Consider the following 21259-nt stretch of genomic DNA (forward strand, 5'->3'; position numbering starts at 1 on the left):
CCCGCCTTGGACGTCGGCCTAGACTCGGTCGATTCACCAAAACCCGCTTAGCTAGAAATAATTTCCCAACGCCGCCAGGTTTAAATAAGCGTTTAATTAAGATTCCATTCGTATTAATATTGCTTTCAATTAAAAAAATTAATTTTCACTTCCTTGCAGGTATTTCAAAGTACAGTATTAATGTTTCATACAAAATCGAGTAGTTGTTAAGCAAACACTGTTATTTCACATTGTACATTCTTCAAAAATACAAATTCATGTTTACACCTCTGGGGGATTTGGGAGAGACTCTTCCTTTGGAAGTACTGTACCTGTAACTAACATCTTCACATCACTCAATGCAAGGACATTTGTTCCCATGTTCAGAGTTAAATTAAGTTTGTTTAAACACAATACACACAACTCCTGAGAGAAGCTGACCTCAAACCATCTCCGGTTCTCAAGAGTGTCTGGAGATGCAGGCAGCAGGAGACTAAATTCTGGGCCTCTTTGTCAGGGAGGAAGCCAGAGATGTGCTCAGTTTGCAGGCCACCCACTTAAATCCAGGCTGTAATGGTACGACCAAAGTCCCTTTGCAAGTGAGTTATCTGATGAACTTTGGAAGTCCCCATTTTCCCCACTCTAGTGTGACAGCAACAAATGATTTTCTTCCCCAACTTTGCCCTCCATCTCACACTTCCATGAGGTGGGCATAACAACCAGTCATATCCCTGCTCAACAGAAACAGACAAATCCATGACTGTTTTCCAAAGACAAAGCAGCCTCTTTCTCTTCTGGTGCGCCCCTAGCTATGCAAAAGGGGGAAAAAAATCAAAATCCTCTCTAAGGCACCACATCAGGCCTTAGCACCACTCTCCAAATTTTCTAGTTGGTGCTGGAGAGAACGGCAGTTCCTCTTTCACTGCATAAAGAGTTTCAGTATCTCAGCAGATGGGAAGAGACAACAGGGCAGAGCAAAGAAAGCAGCCATTTCAGTTAATAGACAGCCCCTTTCCTGGGGAAGACTGAAGGAGGGGAGCAGATAGCAAAACGGGGTGGGGGGGGGGGGGAAGAGTGGTAAATAGAAACTTGAAAGTGTCTCCTGCACAGAAACCTTTCCTTCTTTCTATTTTGGCCAGTGTGCATACCACTAAAATAGTTTTCACAAATGAGCACATGTTGACCCACATGCCCCACGTAACTATCCAGTTTCCTTGGCATTTCGCAGTGTGGAACCAACCCTAGAAAGAAAGCAGGATGAGATGCAAAAGTTTAAAGGTTAGCCCTGTCCCCAACAAGAGAGGATACTTGTGAAAAATCTGGAAAGACCACTTGCAAAACTGGTTACAAAAAATACCCCCGCTGAACACCTGTGACCCAGAGAAAGGAGTATCTATTTCCTAGCCCAATTAACCCCAGTCACCAAGAGGGTCTTGTGGAGGGTTGCAAAGAGGAAGCCGTCAGTGAAGCGGCCGATATCTCCTCTACATCTGTCAAACCGAACTTCTTTCGTTGGGTTTCTTTCAGTCCTTTATGGATCATGTTTGTGAGAAAGCTTCAGAAGGGACTGCAAGCTCCTTGAAGGATTTTGCCACTTTGGATGGCGAATACCTCGCAGTGAAGTAATGCCGAAATAGGACACCCAGAAGAGCTAAAGGTGATACAAACCCAATGAAAGACAGACTTCTCCCTCTCCCGTGGTCCCTTCCTTTCTGGGAGGCCTTTAAAAGAGGAAGGCAGATGCATCAAGCCAGATTCTGTCATCTCAGCAGTGGCCAGAATCACCTCGGAAAACATGAGTGATCCCGATTGTGTACAGTCTGATTCTGCACCACCTTTTTTTTTTTTGCATAGACTGGTCATTTTTTAAAGAATGCATAAATTAGAAGGGGGTGAAGCACACGTCACTGAGCTGGTTCCTACACCAATTCCATACAGACACATACACCCCCAGACTGCATGTAGATGCTGCTTCTAGATACACGTATTGCACTGAGGTTAAGTGCTCTTCTTTTTGCACAACCACATTAATTTTTAGTCAGACCAAAAAAAAAAAGAGGGGAAAAACTTTCTGAAAAACACTTATAAATGAAAATTGCAGCAGTCTTAAAGAGAACTAAAGTGCATTATATAGCCCAGCATGTTTGTGTAAATGGAGCAGCCCTAGCAAAGTAACTTTTCTTCTCTAGATTCCCATTAGCAGCCTTTAGCAAATGCAGCAGATTCCAGACATTCCCTTCCGTCCCCGAGCATGATGTTCTTCCTGCCCGGGATCCTTAGCACAACCAAATCACCCTGCCCAGCAGAGAAGCAAGATTAGTCGGGCCCTAAATGTAGGAGCAGCATCCATGCTCATTAGCACCTCCTCAACAGCCATTCCAAACAGACAAACCTACCAAAGGTGGTGTCCTGGTGCAAATCCCAATCCTTTGGAAGTCCAGAATGGGGGCCTCTCCATCTCCAACCAAGGAACTCCCCCACCCCAGCTATACTCCCATTCATGGGAAGGAGATGGCCATTGTCAAAAGGTTACGGTTTGAGTTCAATTTAATAATAAGCTCAAAGGAGTCGAAAAGAGAGAATATCCAAAAAAGGAATTCCCCTGACAGCTGCTCTGCTCCCCAGAGCCTGTGTGTGAATGTCTGCTGCTCCAAGCCTCTGACTAATTGCTGAAGTGGCCTGCTTTAGTGGTATGTGCTGCGTGTCGTACCACGGGGGCAACTGAAAGGTGAACCAAATCCTGCTGCAGTCAGAGGACCAGACAGGCCCCTCGAAAAACCAACAGCAGATTGCAAGAAGGCCAGACAAGACACCTCCTCCTGTGCACTGTGCTGCTTGGGACTCCAAGCCAACCACTGCAGCCCAACAATCTCCAGGCCCAAGACTGTCCTCTCTGCTCTCTACCATGCTCGAACTGAGACTGTTAGGCAGCACCTCCAGACAGCCCTGCACAATTCAGGCTATCCCTCTTTACGGAGCAAGAATCCACTGTTCCCATGTAGACAACCTTTCCCCCTTCCCAAGGATGGCCCAGACCTACCAAAATGCTTCAGCCCCTTATTAGCTGGCTCTAATGCTTTCTGAACACCCCTCCCTGGGGTGCTAGGCTGGGAGTTACTGGCCTCATCGTTCCTACACCAGGGGAAATTCCAGAGAAGGAAGTCCCAAGTCTGCCCCCAGCAGCCCATTTCATTTATTCCCTGGTATGTAAGAAGTTTCCTGATAGCTCCCTGCCATGAGACAAACTATTCTGCATACAAAATACAGAAAGGACAGGTCAGAAATTCAGACATGTGGGCAGAACCCTCAAAGCAGTACGGTTAGAAAAGAGGATGCTTCCCAAAACACTACAGGCATTAGTGTGAAGGGAGTCTGTGTTACACTTTTACCCTGAGTAAGTTAGAAGGAGGCTGTAATTTGCGCAGCAGCAGGCAGAGGGCAGAATTGGGCAGGAATGGAACTGCTTGACAGCCAAGAGGAAGAATCTGGGAAGCAAACCATGAGTACTCCTTGCAAGGGAAGGAGCTGTTCTGGAGAGACTTTTGCTAAGCTCCTATTGCTGTGTCTGCTACATCGCAAAGCGGCAGTGCTGGGCAAGTGGTTCTGGTAAAGCTGAAACAGTGCAAATGAGCCACCGACATCTCTGTAAACACCCAGGCCGCTGCTCCTGAGAGTGGTATTCAGCTACCAAGTAGGACAGAAAGAGAGAGAGAAAGTCTGACAACTTGGCTGCCTCTACAGAGCAAGAGCATTTTACTCCAGTGCAAACTCTGAGATGTGCCTCGCTTAGACTTCCAGAGCTTCCAAGCAGCGGGGAAACCCTCCCTTGGGGAAGGCGCGCAAACTCTCTTCCTCCCTGGCCCTGAAGTTGGTGGCACCATCTTGAAAAGTGCAGTTGCCTCTCCAATGGGAGCCCGGCTCACCGTCCCTCTCCCCACCTCATAATAGTGCACACTCTAGTGCAGACTGTAACAAGGACTTCAACATGCTGCCCACACCATTTCCTAACCTCCACCAAGCTATGTGCAAGCAGGCAGCAGCTGGCCCCTACAGCCCCCTCCACGTGACTCTGATTCCCCCATTCATTCACAAGAAGTTGAAAGGGGAGAGACGAAAGAGAGCGGCCCAGTAGTTCAGGCGCATCTTTGCCTTTCCTCTCCGGACAAGCCGCTTCTCCTAAGGACAGGATTCCAGGGCCAGGGAGCACAGCAGGCTCTTGTTGAACCTTCCCTCGGGAGCAGGAGGGCATCACTTGGGGAAGCTGCTGCCAAGCTCTTCATCCCTCTGCAGCAGGGCTTCAATGGGGCTGAGTGGAGAGGGGGCCTCGCGGTTCTGTAGGGAAAGGAAGTCGGAAACGTCCATGGCACTTAGGGATTGGGTCTGCGTATCTGACGGTTTCCCCGCCAGAGCGCTCTGCTCGCAGGAAGGAGGCAACGTGGAAGAGAGGGCAGCAGTGGAGGAGGCCGCAGCAATGGCAACAGGGAAGGACTGAGGTTGAAGCCCTGGTGGAGGAGGTTCCCCTGGGGGTTTGGAGTCAGATGTGGAACAGCTCTTCCCGCTGCTGGCTTTTTCTTTGACCAAGTCCCGGCAGGCACACTGGCACTGACAGGCTTCCTCTTGCTTGATGATGATCACGGGTAAGCTTAGGCCAATTTGCTGCACGGAGCTCCCTGAAGATAAAACACAGACATGTCAATCCAGGTTGTTTCTAGTCCTCAGAGTCATGGATGCAAAGATGTGGCTGCAGCGTTTTGGATAGTAAAAGGTAAAGTTTCCCCTTCAGTCGGATCCAACCCTGGGTTACCACTGCAAGCAGATTTTATAGGCAAGCCATTTTTGTGGGGTAGTTTGCCATTGCTTTCCCTGGCTATTCTTTACCCCTTAGCTATGAGCTAGGTACTCATTTACCGACCAAGGAATGGCTGGCTGGCTGAGTTGACCATGAGCCAGCTGCCAGGATATCTGACCCACAGGGGGCTCGAACTCCTGACCGTGTGAGTGGCAGTGCAAACCTTTAACCACTATGCCACGCAGCTCTTGTTTTGGACAGACTCAGTAGCAAAGAAGCTTCTAGCAGCATGGCAAGGGTGGGCAACTTCCAACAACTGTTGCTGCTACCCACCTGTACAAACAGGACATGTACCACCCCCCCCCCCTCAGTATGCCTGATGGCACAGAGAGAGCCAGGATTCTGCTGGAGCAGAACACAGCCCTGGGAGTGTATGACTGATCAGGAAGCAGCAAGAGGCAGATAGCCAAGTACTACAGCACGGGTGCAGTGATTTGAATGTCAGACCAGAATCCAGATGACCCAAATTGGAATCCCCATGCTGCCTGCTGGGTGGACTTTGGGCCAGCCACATACACATGCAGCCTGATACCTCACAGGGTGATTGTGATGACGGAATGGAAGACAGAAAAACAGCAGAAGATCTTTCGGTCCCCACTGGAAACAAAAGTGTGGCATAAATGAAGCATACAGATTACACTGGACCCAGGGCATTAATGCTCGAAAACAAACTAAGACAGCTGCAAAGAGATGCTTTCTTTCAACTTCATTCGGCCCTCTACCTTGACTTGGCAGATCTGCCCACCTGCATCCATGCCACATTGGTACTAGACTATTGTAATGCACTCTACCTGTGTCTGCCCTTGAAATCAACTCAGAGACTGCAGTTGGTACAGAATGCTCACAATCGACCATTATGAGGAGCTAGGTGGAGTATGCCCATTACTCCCATTCAGAACTCACTTCACCGGCTGCCCATCAGTTACTGCGTTCAATTTTAGATACTGCCTGTCACGTGGAAAGCCCCTCATAGCCTTGGACCCTCACATCTTCATGACCACTTCTCCTTTATGCCACTACAACAGCTTCAATCATCTAATTAGGGCCTTCAACAAGTGCAACCAGGCAACTGGACAAGTTCAGCAACCGCCTGGGCATGTGCAGTCTCTGTTGTGGCCTTGTGCAATGGCCTGTCTGAGGAGGCACCCACTCTTCTGGCGTTCTGCAAACTACACAAAACAATTATTCAGGAGGACATTTTAATACAGAAAATAAGGCAAATAAGGTGATGGATTGCACCTGATCTCACTGAAAAAGGAGATTCCTGACGTGGTGATTAGCGGGACACCAGAAGAAAAACAATGGGATGCAATCCTCCCAAACAAGTCCTTTCCTTCCTCATGCCAGCCTCAGTGTGAGAACAGGCTGATTTGATGAGACCATCCCCTTTGGCGGAGGTGAAAAGTGCTATCAAGTCACAGTTGACTCATGGTGATCCTATAGCAGTGGTGGCGAACCTTTGGCACTCCAGATGTTATGGACTACAATTCCCATCAGCCCCTGCCAGCATGGCCACTTGGGCATGCTGGCAGGGGCTGATGGGAATTGTAGTCCATAACATCTGGAGTGCCAAAGGTTCGCCACCACGGTCCTATAGGGTCGTGGTGGTGAACCTATGGCACTCCAGATGTTCATGGACTACAATTCCCATCAGCCCCTGATGGGAATTGTAGTCCATGAACATCTGGAGTGCCATGTAGTCCATGAACTGATGGGAATTGTAGTCCATGAACATCTGGAGTGCCATAGGTTCACCACCACTGCTATAGGGTTTTCCAGGCAACATTCAGCGGTGACTTGCCATGTCTCTGGCTTGCCATGTCTCTGGATTTCCTTGCTGGTTTTCCAACCAGGTACTAGCCAAGGGGACCCTGCTTAGCTTCCAAGATCTGCTGAGATCAGGCTAGCCTGGGCCATCCAGGTCAGGGCGCATCCCCTTTTGCATGCTTTTTTTCAGTGTCAGGAAGCATGAATAAAGCACAGGACTCAAGCATCTTAATGCTACTTACCTGCATTACCAGCAACAGGCAAGGTAGTAGTAAAGAAGACATTCTCCACCACCGGGGCCTGCGACTTTTAAAGAAGAGAAAAGATACATTTCAGTGACTGAGCCATCTGGTCAGCAAGAATGCAGAAAAGACCCCAGGAAGTGGAGTCAGGCATGATCCTCCCACACTGGCCATGAGCCTTGAGGTCCCCAACAGGGAAATACAAGGGTGGACTGTTCCCCCTCCCTCAGCATATTCTCTGCTGGAACACCGAGTTGATATGCACCATTTGCTCCTGATTTTGGGGCATCCTGCTGGCACCGTTGAGAAGCCACTGGAGGTTCTGTTCCCCCATGACGATGCTGGACTGCAGAATGGCTGCGCTTTGCGAAGGGGTGATGGTGATGGTTGGACTGCCAGACAGCACAGAGCTCCCTCCGAGGGGCACCGTTTGAACTCCACTGGACAGCACCTCTGGAGCACTGGCCATGGCTTGTGCGGGAGCACCCTGGACCACAGGCGGTCCAGCCCCAAGGGGCTGCAGAGGCGGCTGAACAGGCTGCAGAATGTTCTGAGGATTCGCTGCAAAGAATGTGCTGTTAGAAGCAGGCACTTCTGGGGTCTGTAAGAGAGCAGCTGGGGTTTCATACGCTTCTCGCAGAGGACTGGCGGGGGCAGGAGGTGGTACGGGGTGGGCGGGCTCAGAAATACCGAGCTGCAGAACGAGCGGCAGGGATAACGGTCTGGCCTCTCCCGCAGATGGCTGGCTGGCAGGGGCTGAGTCCGCATCGCCACTGACACCTTCGATCAAGGCGGCTGTCAAAAGAGAAATAGAATGAGAAAAGCTCTGCGGGATCTGGAGATGCTCTTCACGTACCACCTCCAGCTATTCAGTCTCTAGTGCAGGGGTCTGCAACTTGTGGCTCTCCAGATGTTCATGGACTACAATTCCCATCAGCCCCTGCTCTAGTGGCTCAGTGGCTTGGGCTTTGTAGCAGCCACAGCGGAAAGGACTCTCTTAACTCCAGTTTGTTTCTCCACTGACTTCAGTGGGCATGTTCCGTATGATGTCTGGGCTGAAGTGCTTCAGGAATTTGAGGGAAAGGGGGGAGCAATCAAAACATCACACCAGGAAAGAATTTTTCTTCAGTCTTATGGAGCCCTGGTTTCCTGGAACCAGCCAAGGCAACCAGTCTACTGTACTGAACGTTAAACAGGAGCTTATTACTTCACTGACTAGTAACAGCATCATGAGGCACACAAGGCAAGATGTGGGGAAAAGGCCACTAAGTCGGGAACTGATCAATGGTCTCCCCTACGCATTGCTAGACCTGGAGCCCCTTTAGCCACACATTTTTGCAGAAGCCTGATGGGGATCTCTCTTGCCCAAGCTGCCGTGGGCAGTGTGGCTGCCATTCTTCAGGAGACACTGCAGCCATCCATGTGGGAAAGGAAGAAGGGATGCAGACTGGGGGCCAGACCTGTTTGCTGAGAGTCTTCCTGAGTGGCAGGAGGTTCTGGGCTCTGGAATATGGACTCGAAAATGCAGGCTGGTGAGATGGTGTTCAGGTCCTGTCCATGTATCTGGAGAAAGGAGGGAGCACAGTTAGGCAACCAGCAGTGTACCTGGACCCAATTTCAGTGGCAATGCCAGCCACTTGCTCGGACTCACAGAGCTGGCATCTACTCTCAAATATCCATTTCCTGATGCAATCAGCTCGCAGAGATGTAAAGGGTTGCTTTCACCTGCATCAGAGAAGTCCATCTCTGAAAGTTTGAAGTCCGTATCCAACAAAACTGGCTGGGGACTCACTCTCCCACCGTGCTGTCAACAACCGACCACAAGGAATACTTACTGGATTAGAATTATCCCGCAAATCTGAATCTGTGGACATGAGGCTCAAGTCGCTCAGGCAGAGCGATTGGTTCGTATCCTGGGGAAAAGGAGAGGGGCCTTCTTTTAATCAGTGGAGCATTTAAAATTATAAGGGTGGTTTGTCTCACCCTTTCCTCGTGTCGCAAGAAGGATGGAGTAAGGGGGACCCAAGACATTTGCTGGGCCCTTTAAAACAAAAGTACGAAGCACCATTGAATGGGAGGATTGCCAGCAACTGAAGGACAGCAGTGGAGTACTCAAAGGGCACTTGAAGGCACCTCTAATTGCATTATCAGCTTAAATGGCACTAGAATGAGTGTCCAGGGAGTCAAATAGTATGAATAATACCACTGTGAACACAGATAATGCAAGCCAAGTGAATACAATAAACCCTGAGAAATATTATTCCCACAAGGGAGAAAAGAAGACAGGCCACACCTTAGATGTCTTTACTAAGAAGCAAGTCTCCTTTCTTTCATGCTGGAAAAAATGCTGTTTGCCTTTGGACTCCTGTTTGAGATTGCTGCCAAGGGTGCTCAAAACTAGGCATCGGTTTTTAATGGTAGGAAATCTTCCTGACCACCATACTATGTGCAAAAATGCACATCTTTGTTCATATTCCCCACTGTGCAATTTCATCTGCAAAAAGCTCCTAAGAAGTTGGACTTCTACAAGAGTCTCAGCCTTGGATATCCTAGATCAGGGGTCTCCAACCTGCTACCTTCCAAATGTTCATGGACTACAACTCCCATCAGCTCTGCCGATTGGTCATGTTGGCAGGGGATGATGGTAATCATAGTCCATGGATATCTGGAGGGCTGCACGTTGAAGTCCCCTATCCTAGATACTGACAGATAAAGAACAGTGTGTTGCCAAAAGAAACCTGCATTTCCACCTTAAGGATGAAGCCACCCACCTCAGAGATGTTGCTGTTGGAGAGAACAGTGTAGGAGGGCCCTTTGTCGTGCCCCTTCATGTGACTCTTGAGACTGTATTGTGTGCTGAAGGTCTTCTCGCAACCATTGCTGGGGCAGAAGAAGGGTCTCTCACCTGCAACAGCACAAATCAGTGAGAATTTGTGCATGGCCAGCTGCTTTTATGTTGCTGCTGGCCCAAGAATTCTTTACTGCTCGGCAGACCTGGGATTTCCTAGGGAAGGGGCCTTGGCTCAGTGGTGGAATATTTACTTAGCCTACAGAAAATCCCAGGTTCAATCTTTGGCACCTCCAGTTGAAAGATCTGGCGGTAGATGGTAAGAAAGACCACTGACTGAGGCCCAGGAGCGCCAATGTTGGTCTGAGTTGACAATATTGACTTTGATGGAGTGAGAGTCTGATTCAGCATCAAGCATCTTCATGGGTTCATACGATTTCAAATGCTCGAACAGGATTCAGACGCTAATTGGGCAAGAGTGAGCACTGCTAACAGGTTTCAGTGGAAAACCATTTTGGCATGACTGCTTGTTCCATTAGGCCAGGCTGCTTTTGAGTTGATTCTTAGTTTTCACTCATTAATACCGAGCCACTGGCCACCCCATGGCTACATCATTACAAGTGACACAGCATTACAAAGGTGACTCCAGACCTGCCTGTCCCAACTGTCTTACCTGTATGTGTCCTGACATGCGTTTTCAGGTGGTGACTTGCAGCAAACGCCTTTCCACAACCATCATGATCACACCTACAGGGTAAAGGAAAGGGAAGAAGTATCAGCAAGAGGCTACCCGCAGAAACCATTTCTTGCCTCCTACCAGGTCAGAAACATGGAAAGCAGAAGTCCCCAGCTTGGTTTGCTTTTGGACACAGTGGCGATGTAGGAGAGGAAGGCACAAGAATGCCAGTCCACTGAGGTCACCGAGCAACTGACCAGGCAAGGCGTCCAGTCATGCCTCCAGGTGGATTGTGTTCCTATGCTGCAGTAAAGGGAGGTGCAATTTCTTCCAGGGCTGCACCTCCCTGAGTGTTAAAACTCCCCTTCCTTAAGCAAGTATTCAGGTCTTAAGAGCTCAGTCCTACACTGGCTATTCTATGTAAAAGCAATGCAAATGCTAAGAGATAACAGGGTTTCAGGCAAAATTATTTATCTGTGAAACTCAAATGTTGCTTTGTTTCAAGTGGGTAGTTGTATTGGTCAGCAGTAGAAGAGCAAGATTCGAGTCTAGTAGCACCTTGTGGACCAGCAAGATTTCCAGGGAATAAGCTTTCAAGAGTCAAAGTTCCCTTCGTCAGATACCCTTCTTGCGTCTGTTTCAAGAGAGCTTTGACTTTCGAAAGCTTATACCCTGGAAATCTTGTTGGTCCCCAAAGACTTAAATCTTGCTCATATACTACTCTGCAACTGGCATTTCCAAAGTAGCATACAAATGACCAAAACCCAAACAGCAAGGCTAACTTTCCAACACTCAACCAAACAAAACCGTTTCATACTTGTACATGGACCTCCATTAAAGAGGGAGATTAACTGCTCCAGAACCAGGGGACAACAACATGGTGCCTGTGGGGGCCATGGCACCCACAACACCTTTTCTGGTGTTCGGGAAATGGGCAGGGCTTTCAGAAAATGGGTGGGGTCAGGTAGGGCTTTTGGTTGACTACTGGAGATTTGATTACCTGGGCAAATTTCTTTTAAATGTTGCTTGGGCAGTGGCTGCCACTACAGCACACTACACTGCTGCCACTACACTGTGCTACTGAAATTAAGCTGTGGCAATCATTTCGTAGCTAGCGCCGTCTCCTGCCGCAGTAATTTCTTTGGCAGCCATTTTGTTGCAGTGCCCATCATGATGTGTCAGATGTGCCAACAGGCTCAAAAACGTTGGGGAGTCTTGTTTTAGACCATCAGGAATACTACACAAAAGGACCCTGTTCCTTGCAGAAAACAATCCAAGTGGGGGGCTCACTGGCTAAGGTTTCGGGGAAGTTTATATGGGAGAAGGCACTCATGAATGTTCTCCAGACCCTGATCTTCGAGGGCTTTACAAGCACCTTAAATTGATCTTGAAAATAAACTGATAACCAGCTCAGTCGTCAAAAGCAGCAGTGGGATTCTGTTCCAATCTCCACAGTACTCCTCCAACTTTTTAGGAAGCCCCATGGTACAGTAATCTAATCTGGAGCAGTTTAACAACTCTGCTCAATTCCTCTGCTGCAACTCAAGAGCTCACCTGAAGGGCTTCTCGCCGGTGTGAGTCCGAATGTGTTTCCGTAGATCACTGAGTGTAGTGAAATACTTGCTGCAACCCTCTGATTCACAGTTGAATGTTTTCCCTGTGTGAAGCCTCTGATGGGCTTTCAGCCTATAGAGTGGGAAGAAGGAGACACTGTTACTTGTGGTATCTTCTGAACTGGATCCACCCAACAAAGTAGGCATGGGGAAATATCTGAACATGATGGCAGCCAGGGGAATCTCAAGCTGAAACATTCAACATTTGGGTAGCAAAGGAAGCCCTTCTTGCAGATCCTGCAGGTAGCCTGGATCAACAGACCTGCCCAACACAGACCCACGCTTGTAAGGAAAGTTGTGGGGAGACTATTCTTCAATTTGGGACTTTCAGAGAGGCTGAAAGCATGAGCACAATCAAGATCTTCATGGAGAGAGAACCCTCCCACGCTTACCTGTACAGTGTATTAAAGGCTTTTTCACAGCCTTGAACATCACACTCAAAAGGTTTCTCCTTGGTGTGGACGCGAACATGGATTTTGAGACTGTAGGAGGTCAGGAAAGCCTTTCCACAGCCCTCCTGGTTACACACAAAGGTGTATTCCCCTCGGTGCGTCTTCTGGTGGGTGCGCAGGTTACCTGCAGTGCTGTAGGTACGAGGACAGCCCTCAAATGTGCACTGGTAGCGTTTCACCTGGGGGGGGGGGGAAGCACAAAGATGGCACATTGAAATCTACCTGCTGCTGACATTGTTACTCCTCTTGACCTGGGCAAGTTACTTTCTGTAAACCTAAGCCTCATCAAGAAGAACCAGACAGGATTCATTTCTTCCAGTAAAAGAGACCACAACATGATTAGCATGAAGCTGTTCATCCATCAGGCTCCACAACTGAGTCTAGCTTTAGGCAAGGTTTGATATGAACACCGTCTAGCTCTGTGAGATGACAACGGAAAAGGTTACTTCAGGTGTTAACTCAGGTAACTCAGAGCATTTTGCAGTGGATGAAATCAAGCACTCTGCAAGGGGAAAGGGCCAATGGCTACTGGCCTAAGCTACTTCACTTGAGGGTAACAGTGGAGGAACTTCTCAAACTGCCGCAAAGGTAAAGAGGTGTTTGCTCTTTACAGTTAGAGGAAAAAGTAGACAACAGTAGAATGAGGTACCTTCAAGTCTCAGTAGGAAGGAACAAACATCAGCAGTTTCAGAAAGACAAGTTGGGATGACATCATGTTGTCTTCCCATCCACCTCTATTCAACATCCAGCAGTTTCCTTAAAGGGGAAAGACTGGTTGAGCAGCTACAGCCACAAGTCTCATCGCTCCATGCCCATCTCCAGCAGTGCATTTCAGCTGCCAGTCCTAAAAAAGTCCCAAACCAGCAGCCCCAAGGCGAGGAATGAGACAACTGGTCAATCTCACGGAGCAGCAAATCTGTCCCAGCCATCTGCTCTGTACTTAAAGAGTCACATACAAGATTATGGCTGACCACGCAGGCTCTAGTCTGCTCCATGAAAGCTTATGTTAGAATTAAGACAGGTTATAGCCTTTAAGATGCCACAAAACTCTTGGATTACCTTTGCTGCAACATACTAACATGGCTAAGCCTCTGGAATACCAACTTGATGCTTCCTACTGAGCATAATCTTGCCAAAGGTTTACAGAGTGAGTCATCCACTTAATGCTGCTGAGCGTGGTTAGGTGAAGGATCTGAACAGGTGAGCTCTGGGAAGGAAGACTTCAAAGATCCTTCCATTCCTTCTGCTTTCTTTCCTGAACGAGATCATTTAAAGGTCAGGGGACAAACCCCCCACTGCCTTGAAGGCTCAGGAAAGACTTCTAGGTATGCTAAGAGCAACAGGCAGTCAGAACAGAAGTCAAAGGCTGCCAGGAAAAGGAGGTTTAGGATGAAGCTGATTCTCCTGTGTGAAATAAAGGGGCATTTGTAAAGCTTCCTCACAAGGGTCATATTGGATCATCAAGGCAGTTAAACCAATGCTTTGAAATGCTGGGGTTGGCTTTTAAGTGAATGTTATTTCTGGTCAATCTGGAGTTTCGGTTTGCTCAACTGTCAGCTGCTTCAGAGACTTTTGGAAGGCGGCTCAATAAAGATCTACCAACAACTAAAGTGGGCCAGGCTGACCCGATCTCATCCATACTCAGTAGCTAAGCTCTGGTTAGTACTTGGATGGGAGACCACAGAGAAAGACCTGGGTTGCTACTTAGAGGCAGGCCATTGCAAACCTCCCCTGTTCGTCTCTTGCCTTGAAAAACCTACAGGGTCGCTGTAAGTTGGCTGCAACTGCACCACAATTCCCATGATCAAAGTTTCTACCTGCCCACTTTCACAAGAACTGAACCATGGATCAGGAAAACAGGAAGATAACTACGAGACAATTGCAGAGAGATTGCACAATACCAACTTGAACACCGTGCCTTCCTTTCACAACAGAAAGAAGGAAGTAGGATGAAAGCGCAAGGCAGTTTTGTAATGACTGCTGGTGCTAACAAGAGGCCAATCTCTGTGAAAGTGAATTCTGACTAGTTAATCTAGAGCAGGGGTAGGGAACCTGCGGCTCTCCAGATGTTCAGGAACTACAATTCCCATCAGCCCCTAACAGCATGGCCAATTGGCCATGCTGACAGAGGCTGATGGGAATTGTAGTTCCTGAACATCTGGAGAGCCGCAGGTTCCCTACCCCTGATCTAGAGACACATCCTTAACTTGGTTCCTCAGCAGAGGTAGGAAGAGGGGCTACCATTTCTCATGCAGCCACACCCTTTAGTACAGGACATGGACAAAGAGAATCTCAGGAAAGATTTTACCATTGTAATGCCTTTCAAAGTTGGCAGACAATTATACTGAGTGTAAACATACTTTAATGAAAAAGCCACCATGTGAGACTTATCCGTGCTTAGCCCCTGGTGTCCCTTGGGGCTGAAAAATGACTTTTCAAATTATGCATTGGAATAACTAGGATAAAAAAGGCTGGTTTTATGATTCTCTAAGATTTTGCAAAGGTAGAGAACAAAAATATTAAATTTTAAAAGCTGCAGGTACCCAACTGTACCTTCCATTAGTGACTAACCAAGTCTGGAAAAAAACAGCATAGGTAAAAATTAGCAGAAGCCCTAGCAAAGAATTTGAAGGACAAAGAGCAGAGGAGCCGGCAATGGCTCCAGCATCTGTTGCCAACAGCTCTGGAACTTGGCCAGTATCAATCCTGCTGGCAAGGGCTGCACAGGGACAGAACACAGCCCTGTCAGAAAGCCAAGACATGCCACTGGGATTAGTCACAGGGAAAACAGGAAATGTTCGTGTCCCCCCCACTCCCCCACCCCCAAAAAATCTGAAATGAGATTCAAGTGCCTAGACACTTGCATCTTCCCAAGGCAAGTCAAAAACAAAGACACAGGAATTTACAGCACTGAAAGGGGACAATAAGTCTGCATCTTCCAACTGGATTGTGCCCAGGATCTAGGTGACGAGAAAATATTCTTGGTGGAACCAGCAAATGAGTGACTTAAGGATCAAAGAGTTACAGGCAAAGTTTTGCTATAAAAACTTCCACCTCTTTAATTGGGCCCAAGAATTGCACGGCATAGGGTTGGGAGGGGGTGCTTGAGCTTCTGGGCTAGCCAAGTTACAAAGAAGCATCTCCCACATAACTTTATATGGGCTCTCCTGCCCCTCCAGTGCTTTCAACCACCATTTCTTGAATGTCTGTGCTACTAGTTCACAGAAGACGCAAACAGCCAGCCCTACATTCTCCCATAGGAGAAAACCATCCAATGTATTTTATGAAGGAAATGGGCTAGCTGCATGAATCTTTGGATGAATCTCTTGCGTTGTCAAAGTGTGAAGTGTTCATATGTGCAAGTGGAACAAACATTCTGCCCTGTATCCCGGAAGCTGCTACGGCAATGGTGACTTCTGGTATTTTTACACAAGTCCCCAAATGGTTTGGGCTTCAATTATAATTGATTGAGATTCAAAGGTGATTTGAACCTTAGGTGCTCTTTGGAAGAGCGCTTGGACTCTTCTGTTCTTTACTCGTGCTAAACGATAGGCAATTACCAATCTAAGTCAATAGGCAACTCCCAAAGCATCAAACCCTTCAAAAACAGAACTGTGTGAAACAGCACCATGGCATTTCTGATAACACCTCTTCCACTCACCCTGGTAATAGGGAGATAATATTGTTGGCCAATCCACATTGATCCTGAAGAACTTGGGGAAAAAAGGCCACAGGCTCAAGATAAGCAATAGCTGAGGCACAAATGACTCAACAGCAGCATACAAGTCTTCCAGAATTACAAGAGAAAGCTGGATGAGTGTGTATCAGGAGAAATGGGGGTAGTGTTTAGAGTATTTAAACTCTTAAGCCAGCAGACAAGCTGTTGCCACCAAAAAAGTTGCTGGCTCAAAGTCATCTAAGAGAATAGTAACGTGAACAGTTCTATCATCTATGATGACTGTTCACATTACTATTCTCTTAGATGACTTTGAGCCAGCAACTTTTTTCTACTCTGGGTCTGACCTTTGAATAGGTCAGATGCAACAGCTACAGCCAATCAGCTGTCAGATGGCTGGTATGGGAGAGGTTTGGACCCTAGGAGTCAACAAAACTGAGCTCTTCAAGTTTTGTTGCAAACCAAGGTGACACATCAATAAAACAAAGCAGATTCAACACAGACATGAAGTAGAAAACTGACATTTTATCAGCTTTGAAAAAAAATGCCTTGCACACTGCTGAGGAAACACTCTGGGTCAATCACAACCAAAAGTTCACTGGCTTGGGCTTGCAAAAGTCCTTTTACCACAAACCTGTTGCTGCTGCTGAGTAAAGAGTCTGCTGTTCTTTGCTTGATTGCAAAGCTGCAGGGAGCAGAACAAAACACACCAGAGGCCTTTCACACACAGTGCCTTTCACAGCACAGTTCAGTACGCCCTGGCAAAGGAAACTTGCACTCAAGGGAGAAAAGTGGTAGCACAAATAACTATGCCCAGAACAGCCTGGTGAGCAATCTGAATGCAACAATCAAGACAATTCACAAAAGCAGGCTCTATTCTATGGAAACAAAAGTTTGTAGCTGAGAAATTCAGCTTAGCCTACCTGTGTAAGATGACCAAGCAACTTTGCTCTGAAGGAGGCCAATAGTCTAACCTTGCGCACAAAGATGATGATAGGCCATCCCGTTAAAAAAAGTCTTGAGGAATTTTATAATCTCATAAATTCATGGGAGAATAAAGTTTTCCTAAGCATGCACGAATCTGCAGTGCACCCTACTCCAAGAAAGCTTCCAATACATTAAATCCATTAGTCTTTAAGGAACCTATTGTTTTTTAAGTCTTTTTGTCTTTACAATGAAAAATGAACTACATTTTAATTTCAACTAGAGTTAACAAGTGCCAATAGTTTCTGCAAACTAAGGTCTCTGTCTCTTCCAAACTATCTTTTCCTGAACAGCTAATTAATAATATCAATTTAAGTCGCGATCAATTATCTGAATATACAGATATTGCAGTGGAAATTCCAGGAGAATTTTATCCCTGATAAATTCATTGAAATGAGAATTTCTCCTGATTATTTTCTGGACAATAGAAAGATGTTTCAGAGGACCCATCAGTCTTTCTCCAGAGCTACCAAAGTAATCAAAATATATGTAATCAAAATATAGACTTCAATAATCAAACTGAAACTAGAAAGGCTGCTTTAGAATTCTGCAGTTTTAAAATTGCAGACTAAGATTCTGAAGATCCAGACCAACTCTGATAACTTCAATTTTGTTATGACTCAAATGAACAGCACTTCTGCCCTGTTAGCCATTTAAGGAATTCTTCCTAAAAGGAACAAAATACCTGCTTAGGCAGCTGGAGAACTGACAAAAAATGGATTGGAGAATGTGCTCATTAATAACAGTATAAAAGCTAAAGAAGAACCCATTCATACCAAGGATTATGGGAACCAAACGAAAAGAGAAAGAATTTGATCTCTATGTTCTGTTTGTTGGCCTTTCTAGGCAACTGGCTGGGCACTATGTGAAAAAGGCTACTGGACCGGAAGGATCACTGGTCTGATCTAGAAGGACCTTTAAAAAATGTTTTGCTTTTTTTTTTAGGGTCTTGCATTTTTACAAACAGCATGCGAAGGAATGACCAAATTAACAGGTTAAATCAGGAAACAGCAGGTGTTAGTATCTGGACTGCTGACACAAGCACACTTCAGAGCTCTCCCTGGTATGGTATACTCCTGAATTTAATGGGAATCTTAAATTCACTTTCCATTTTAATTTGAAGAGAGACATATGCATTCTGAATTACCCTATATGAAAAGGTATATGGATGCAGGGCCTGTAAAACCGATTTGTTCCACTCGGCCTTTGGGGAGGCCGGCCGCGGATTGCCTGCCCCCTCTGATGCCCCCGTGTTGTTTGTTATGCCATCTTTGGCACTGCCGATATAACATCTATTCTGCGCTGTCAGTCCCCTCCTGGCTTGAGATCGGGCGCCACCTCTATTATCAACTGGGTTTGTTAACGCTGCTGTGTTTTTTCAGAGTTTTAAATCACGGATTTTAATTTAATTTATTATGTATTATTGTTCTACACGCTGTTTTGTTGTACACCACCCAGAGCCCTTCGGGGGTGGGCGGTTTATTAAATCAAACAAACAATAATAATGATAATGATGATGTTTGATTTTTTGCTCTACAGAAATTTGTCTCAGAAAATGAGGAGAAGCAAATATTCAAAATCATCACAGAAGCTTAATCAAGTTCGGGTAAAGGCAAATAATCTCCACATTAGCTCTGCAATGTAAGAACAGGATCCAGAATTATATTTTGAACAGTGATCTTACAGCTTTAAAAGTAATACACAGCAACATTTTGAGATGGAGTTTCTCATTGCTAGACAAACGCCTGCAAAAAGGAGAAAGTAGTCGGATTACAGTCTGTTACTTACTTCTTTAAACTTGGTCTCAGGGCACTCTGATTGCAAAGTAAGGGTGGCTCCTTCTATGTTTCGTGGCATCGGAGTTGAACCAGGGTTGATAGTCAAATGAATCTGATCCGGAGAAATAATGTGCTGGACATAACCCTGGGATATTCCTTCATGGTCCGCTATCAAATGAAACCTGTCCTCATGACCTTCTGGTAGAAAAGTCAGAGGATCGCCACACTGCCCTTCATCATCTTCTTCCTCCAGTGACCCTTGGTCTTGTTCAATGAGGACTGTTGTTCTGTCGTACACTGTCCGTGACAAAGATGAGACAAGGCCATTCTTGTCCACAAACCTTAATGGTTTATCCTCCTGTGCCAAGTCATCTTCCTCCACTTCATAATAGATGACACTCTCAGGACTGTGTTCCCCCATGGTTCAGAGGAATTCAGGGAAGGGTCGCAGGATAAATAAGCAGCAGCTTACCTGAGGCAGAATAATACAAAAGACAGTGATGACAGTCCAATCAGTGCTTCACCAGAAACCAAGAAATCCAACCTTCTGCCAATATAGTGTCCTGCTTTAATTTTTTTCTCAGATGTTACTTCACATTGTTACTCTTTAGCTGATTTGGGAGGCGCTTTATTCACATTTACTGCAATACCTGTTATGCAGAAAAGTGGCTTATAAATAATTATACATTTTAATAGACTAATCACAACTAAACTTTGCATCCAATAGCATTCAGTGTGTGAGTCCCTCTCTACAGCCAGAGTCCCTCTCATTTAGATTTTGCCTTTCTGGCCAAAGGCTCACACAGTGACTCTCGATGCAATTAAAATACGACAACAGAACGCAACTCAAAATAACCTGTAAAGTTTATTTTAAACACGTCGGAGCTAGGACTGGCCTGTCAGAAGACAGTGGCGCACTGGGCGACCCAGTTTGGCCGTGCAGGAGAACAGAGTCCCCGCGCCGGGTTCTGGGCTAGCACAAGCTGAGGGTCGCCTCCACGGGCCTGCCTCTCGTTAAGGTTCCCAGGCCCGGCGACAGTCCATATGGGCTCGGAGGGGAAGGGGAGACCCCTTTCCTATCTGTCCCCCTCCCAATGTTACCACAGCCCCCCCCCTCAAGCCCCAGAGGGAGCGCAGAGACCCTCCGCCCGCAGCCCCACTTCCCAGCGCTGCCTCACCGGCTCCTCGCAAGGCCAAGTCGAGCCCAGCCCCTGTTGGTGCCATGACACCCGCCGGCAGGCCCCGTATAGCCCTGGCCCCGACTCGGTCCGTCAGGAATTTCCTCAGACATCGACGCTTCCGCTTCCGTCTAGCGCGGGACATGCCAAGGCCCCACTTCCGGACATTGAAAGCTGGCTGGCTAGAGCGGCACCCTGGCGTTAGGATCTTGGGCGCGCAGCGGTGGCGGCGGCTAGATGGTGCGTCCTCTACGTAGGAAGGAATGGTCTTGGTGGCCGCTGTTTGAGTGTCGTCCCCTTTCACAGTTGCTGGACAGAGGGAGCTCAGAAGGGGAGCCTGGGTGGCCGCCTATCTCTCCCATGGGTCGGAGGGACTGTCTCTTCCAGGCTTGTATATTTATGGGCTGCAAGTCGTCAACCCTTCCCCACATCTCCCCTATTCCTGAATCAGGGGACAGCAGCTGTTACTCTTCGGACTGTTCACACAAGCACATGTCATGATGTCAGAGTTCTCTTTGATATGGTATGCTCCTGAATTCAATGGGAATCTTAAACCCACTTTCCATTTTACTTTGAAGAGAGAGTTATATGTCTATATTTAAAAGTACATGGATGGATAATGAGGTTTTTGCTCTGCAGAAATCCGTCTCGAAAAATTAAGAGGCAAGAGTTCAAAATCACCACAGAAGCTTGAGCATTAGCAAGTTTGGGTAAAGGCAGTTAATTTCCACATTGGCTCTGCAATAGTTTGTCACTCTCGAGAGTTGCAAAAACGAGATCTCTAAGGGGCAGGAAAAGAGAAATATCCCAAATGAAATGGATTGATTCAGAAAAGGAAGCCATGGCTGGCTTTCACTTTGCAAAACCTAAACAAGGCTGTCAACAATAGGACGTTTTGGAGGTGATTCATTCAGAGGGTGGCAGTAAGGCTAAAGTGACTTAGGGGCACCTAAACATTACAAGCCGGATTCTCCTTAAGAATTTCTGCCAAATTCTATACCATAATGTGTGGGAGATGCGGAAAGCAGGGATGGCATTTGGCATGCCATGTTCTGTCACACCTTCTGTTTTCAGGTTGTGCGGCATTTAGTTCCTGATCTGGAGTCTGAGCTCTGTTTTCAGGTTGTGCGGCATTTAGTTCCTGATCTGGAGTCTGAGCTTCACTGTGCCACCCTAGGGAAGCATGGAGCAGAAGAGCAGTAGGAAAACAAACAGCAAGAGAGTTGCTCTCCCCTTCAGTTCCCCAATGTCCTTGTAGCTCTAAAGCTTGGGGAGCC

General features: G+C 47.0%; 1 protein-coding gene across 1 annotated transcript; it reads right to left on the minus strand.

Annotated features, from left to right (window-relative positions):
- Positions 1–74: 74 nt before the first annotated feature.
- MTF1 (metal regulatory transcription factor 1) lies at positions 75–20100 on the minus strand. Its single transcript, XM_048501194.1, has 11 exons — positions 19983–20100; positions 18815–19276; positions 12307–12545; positions 11856–11987; positions 10299–10372; positions 9609–9742; positions 8673–8750; positions 8298–8400; positions 7103–7632; positions 6838–6901; positions 75–4649 (listed from the first exon to the last, which is right to left on the minus strand). Exons 2-11 carry the CDS (start codon positions 19223–19225, stop codon positions 4228–4230), a joined length of 2187 nt encoding a protein of 728 aa, XP_048357151.1. The 5' UTR covers positions 19226–19276; positions 19983–20100; the 3' UTR covers positions 75–4227.
- Positions 20101–21259: the final 1159 nt, after the last annotated feature.

Source organism: Sphaerodactylus townsendi, linkage group LG06 (genome assembly GCF_021028975.2).
Source record: "Sphaerodactylus townsendi isolate TG3544 linkage group LG06, MPM_Stown_v2.3, whole genome shotgun sequence".
In the NCBI taxonomy this organism is placed as follows: Eukaryota; Metazoa; Chordata; class Lepidosauria; order Squamata; family Sphaerodactylidae; genus Sphaerodactylus; species Sphaerodactylus townsendi.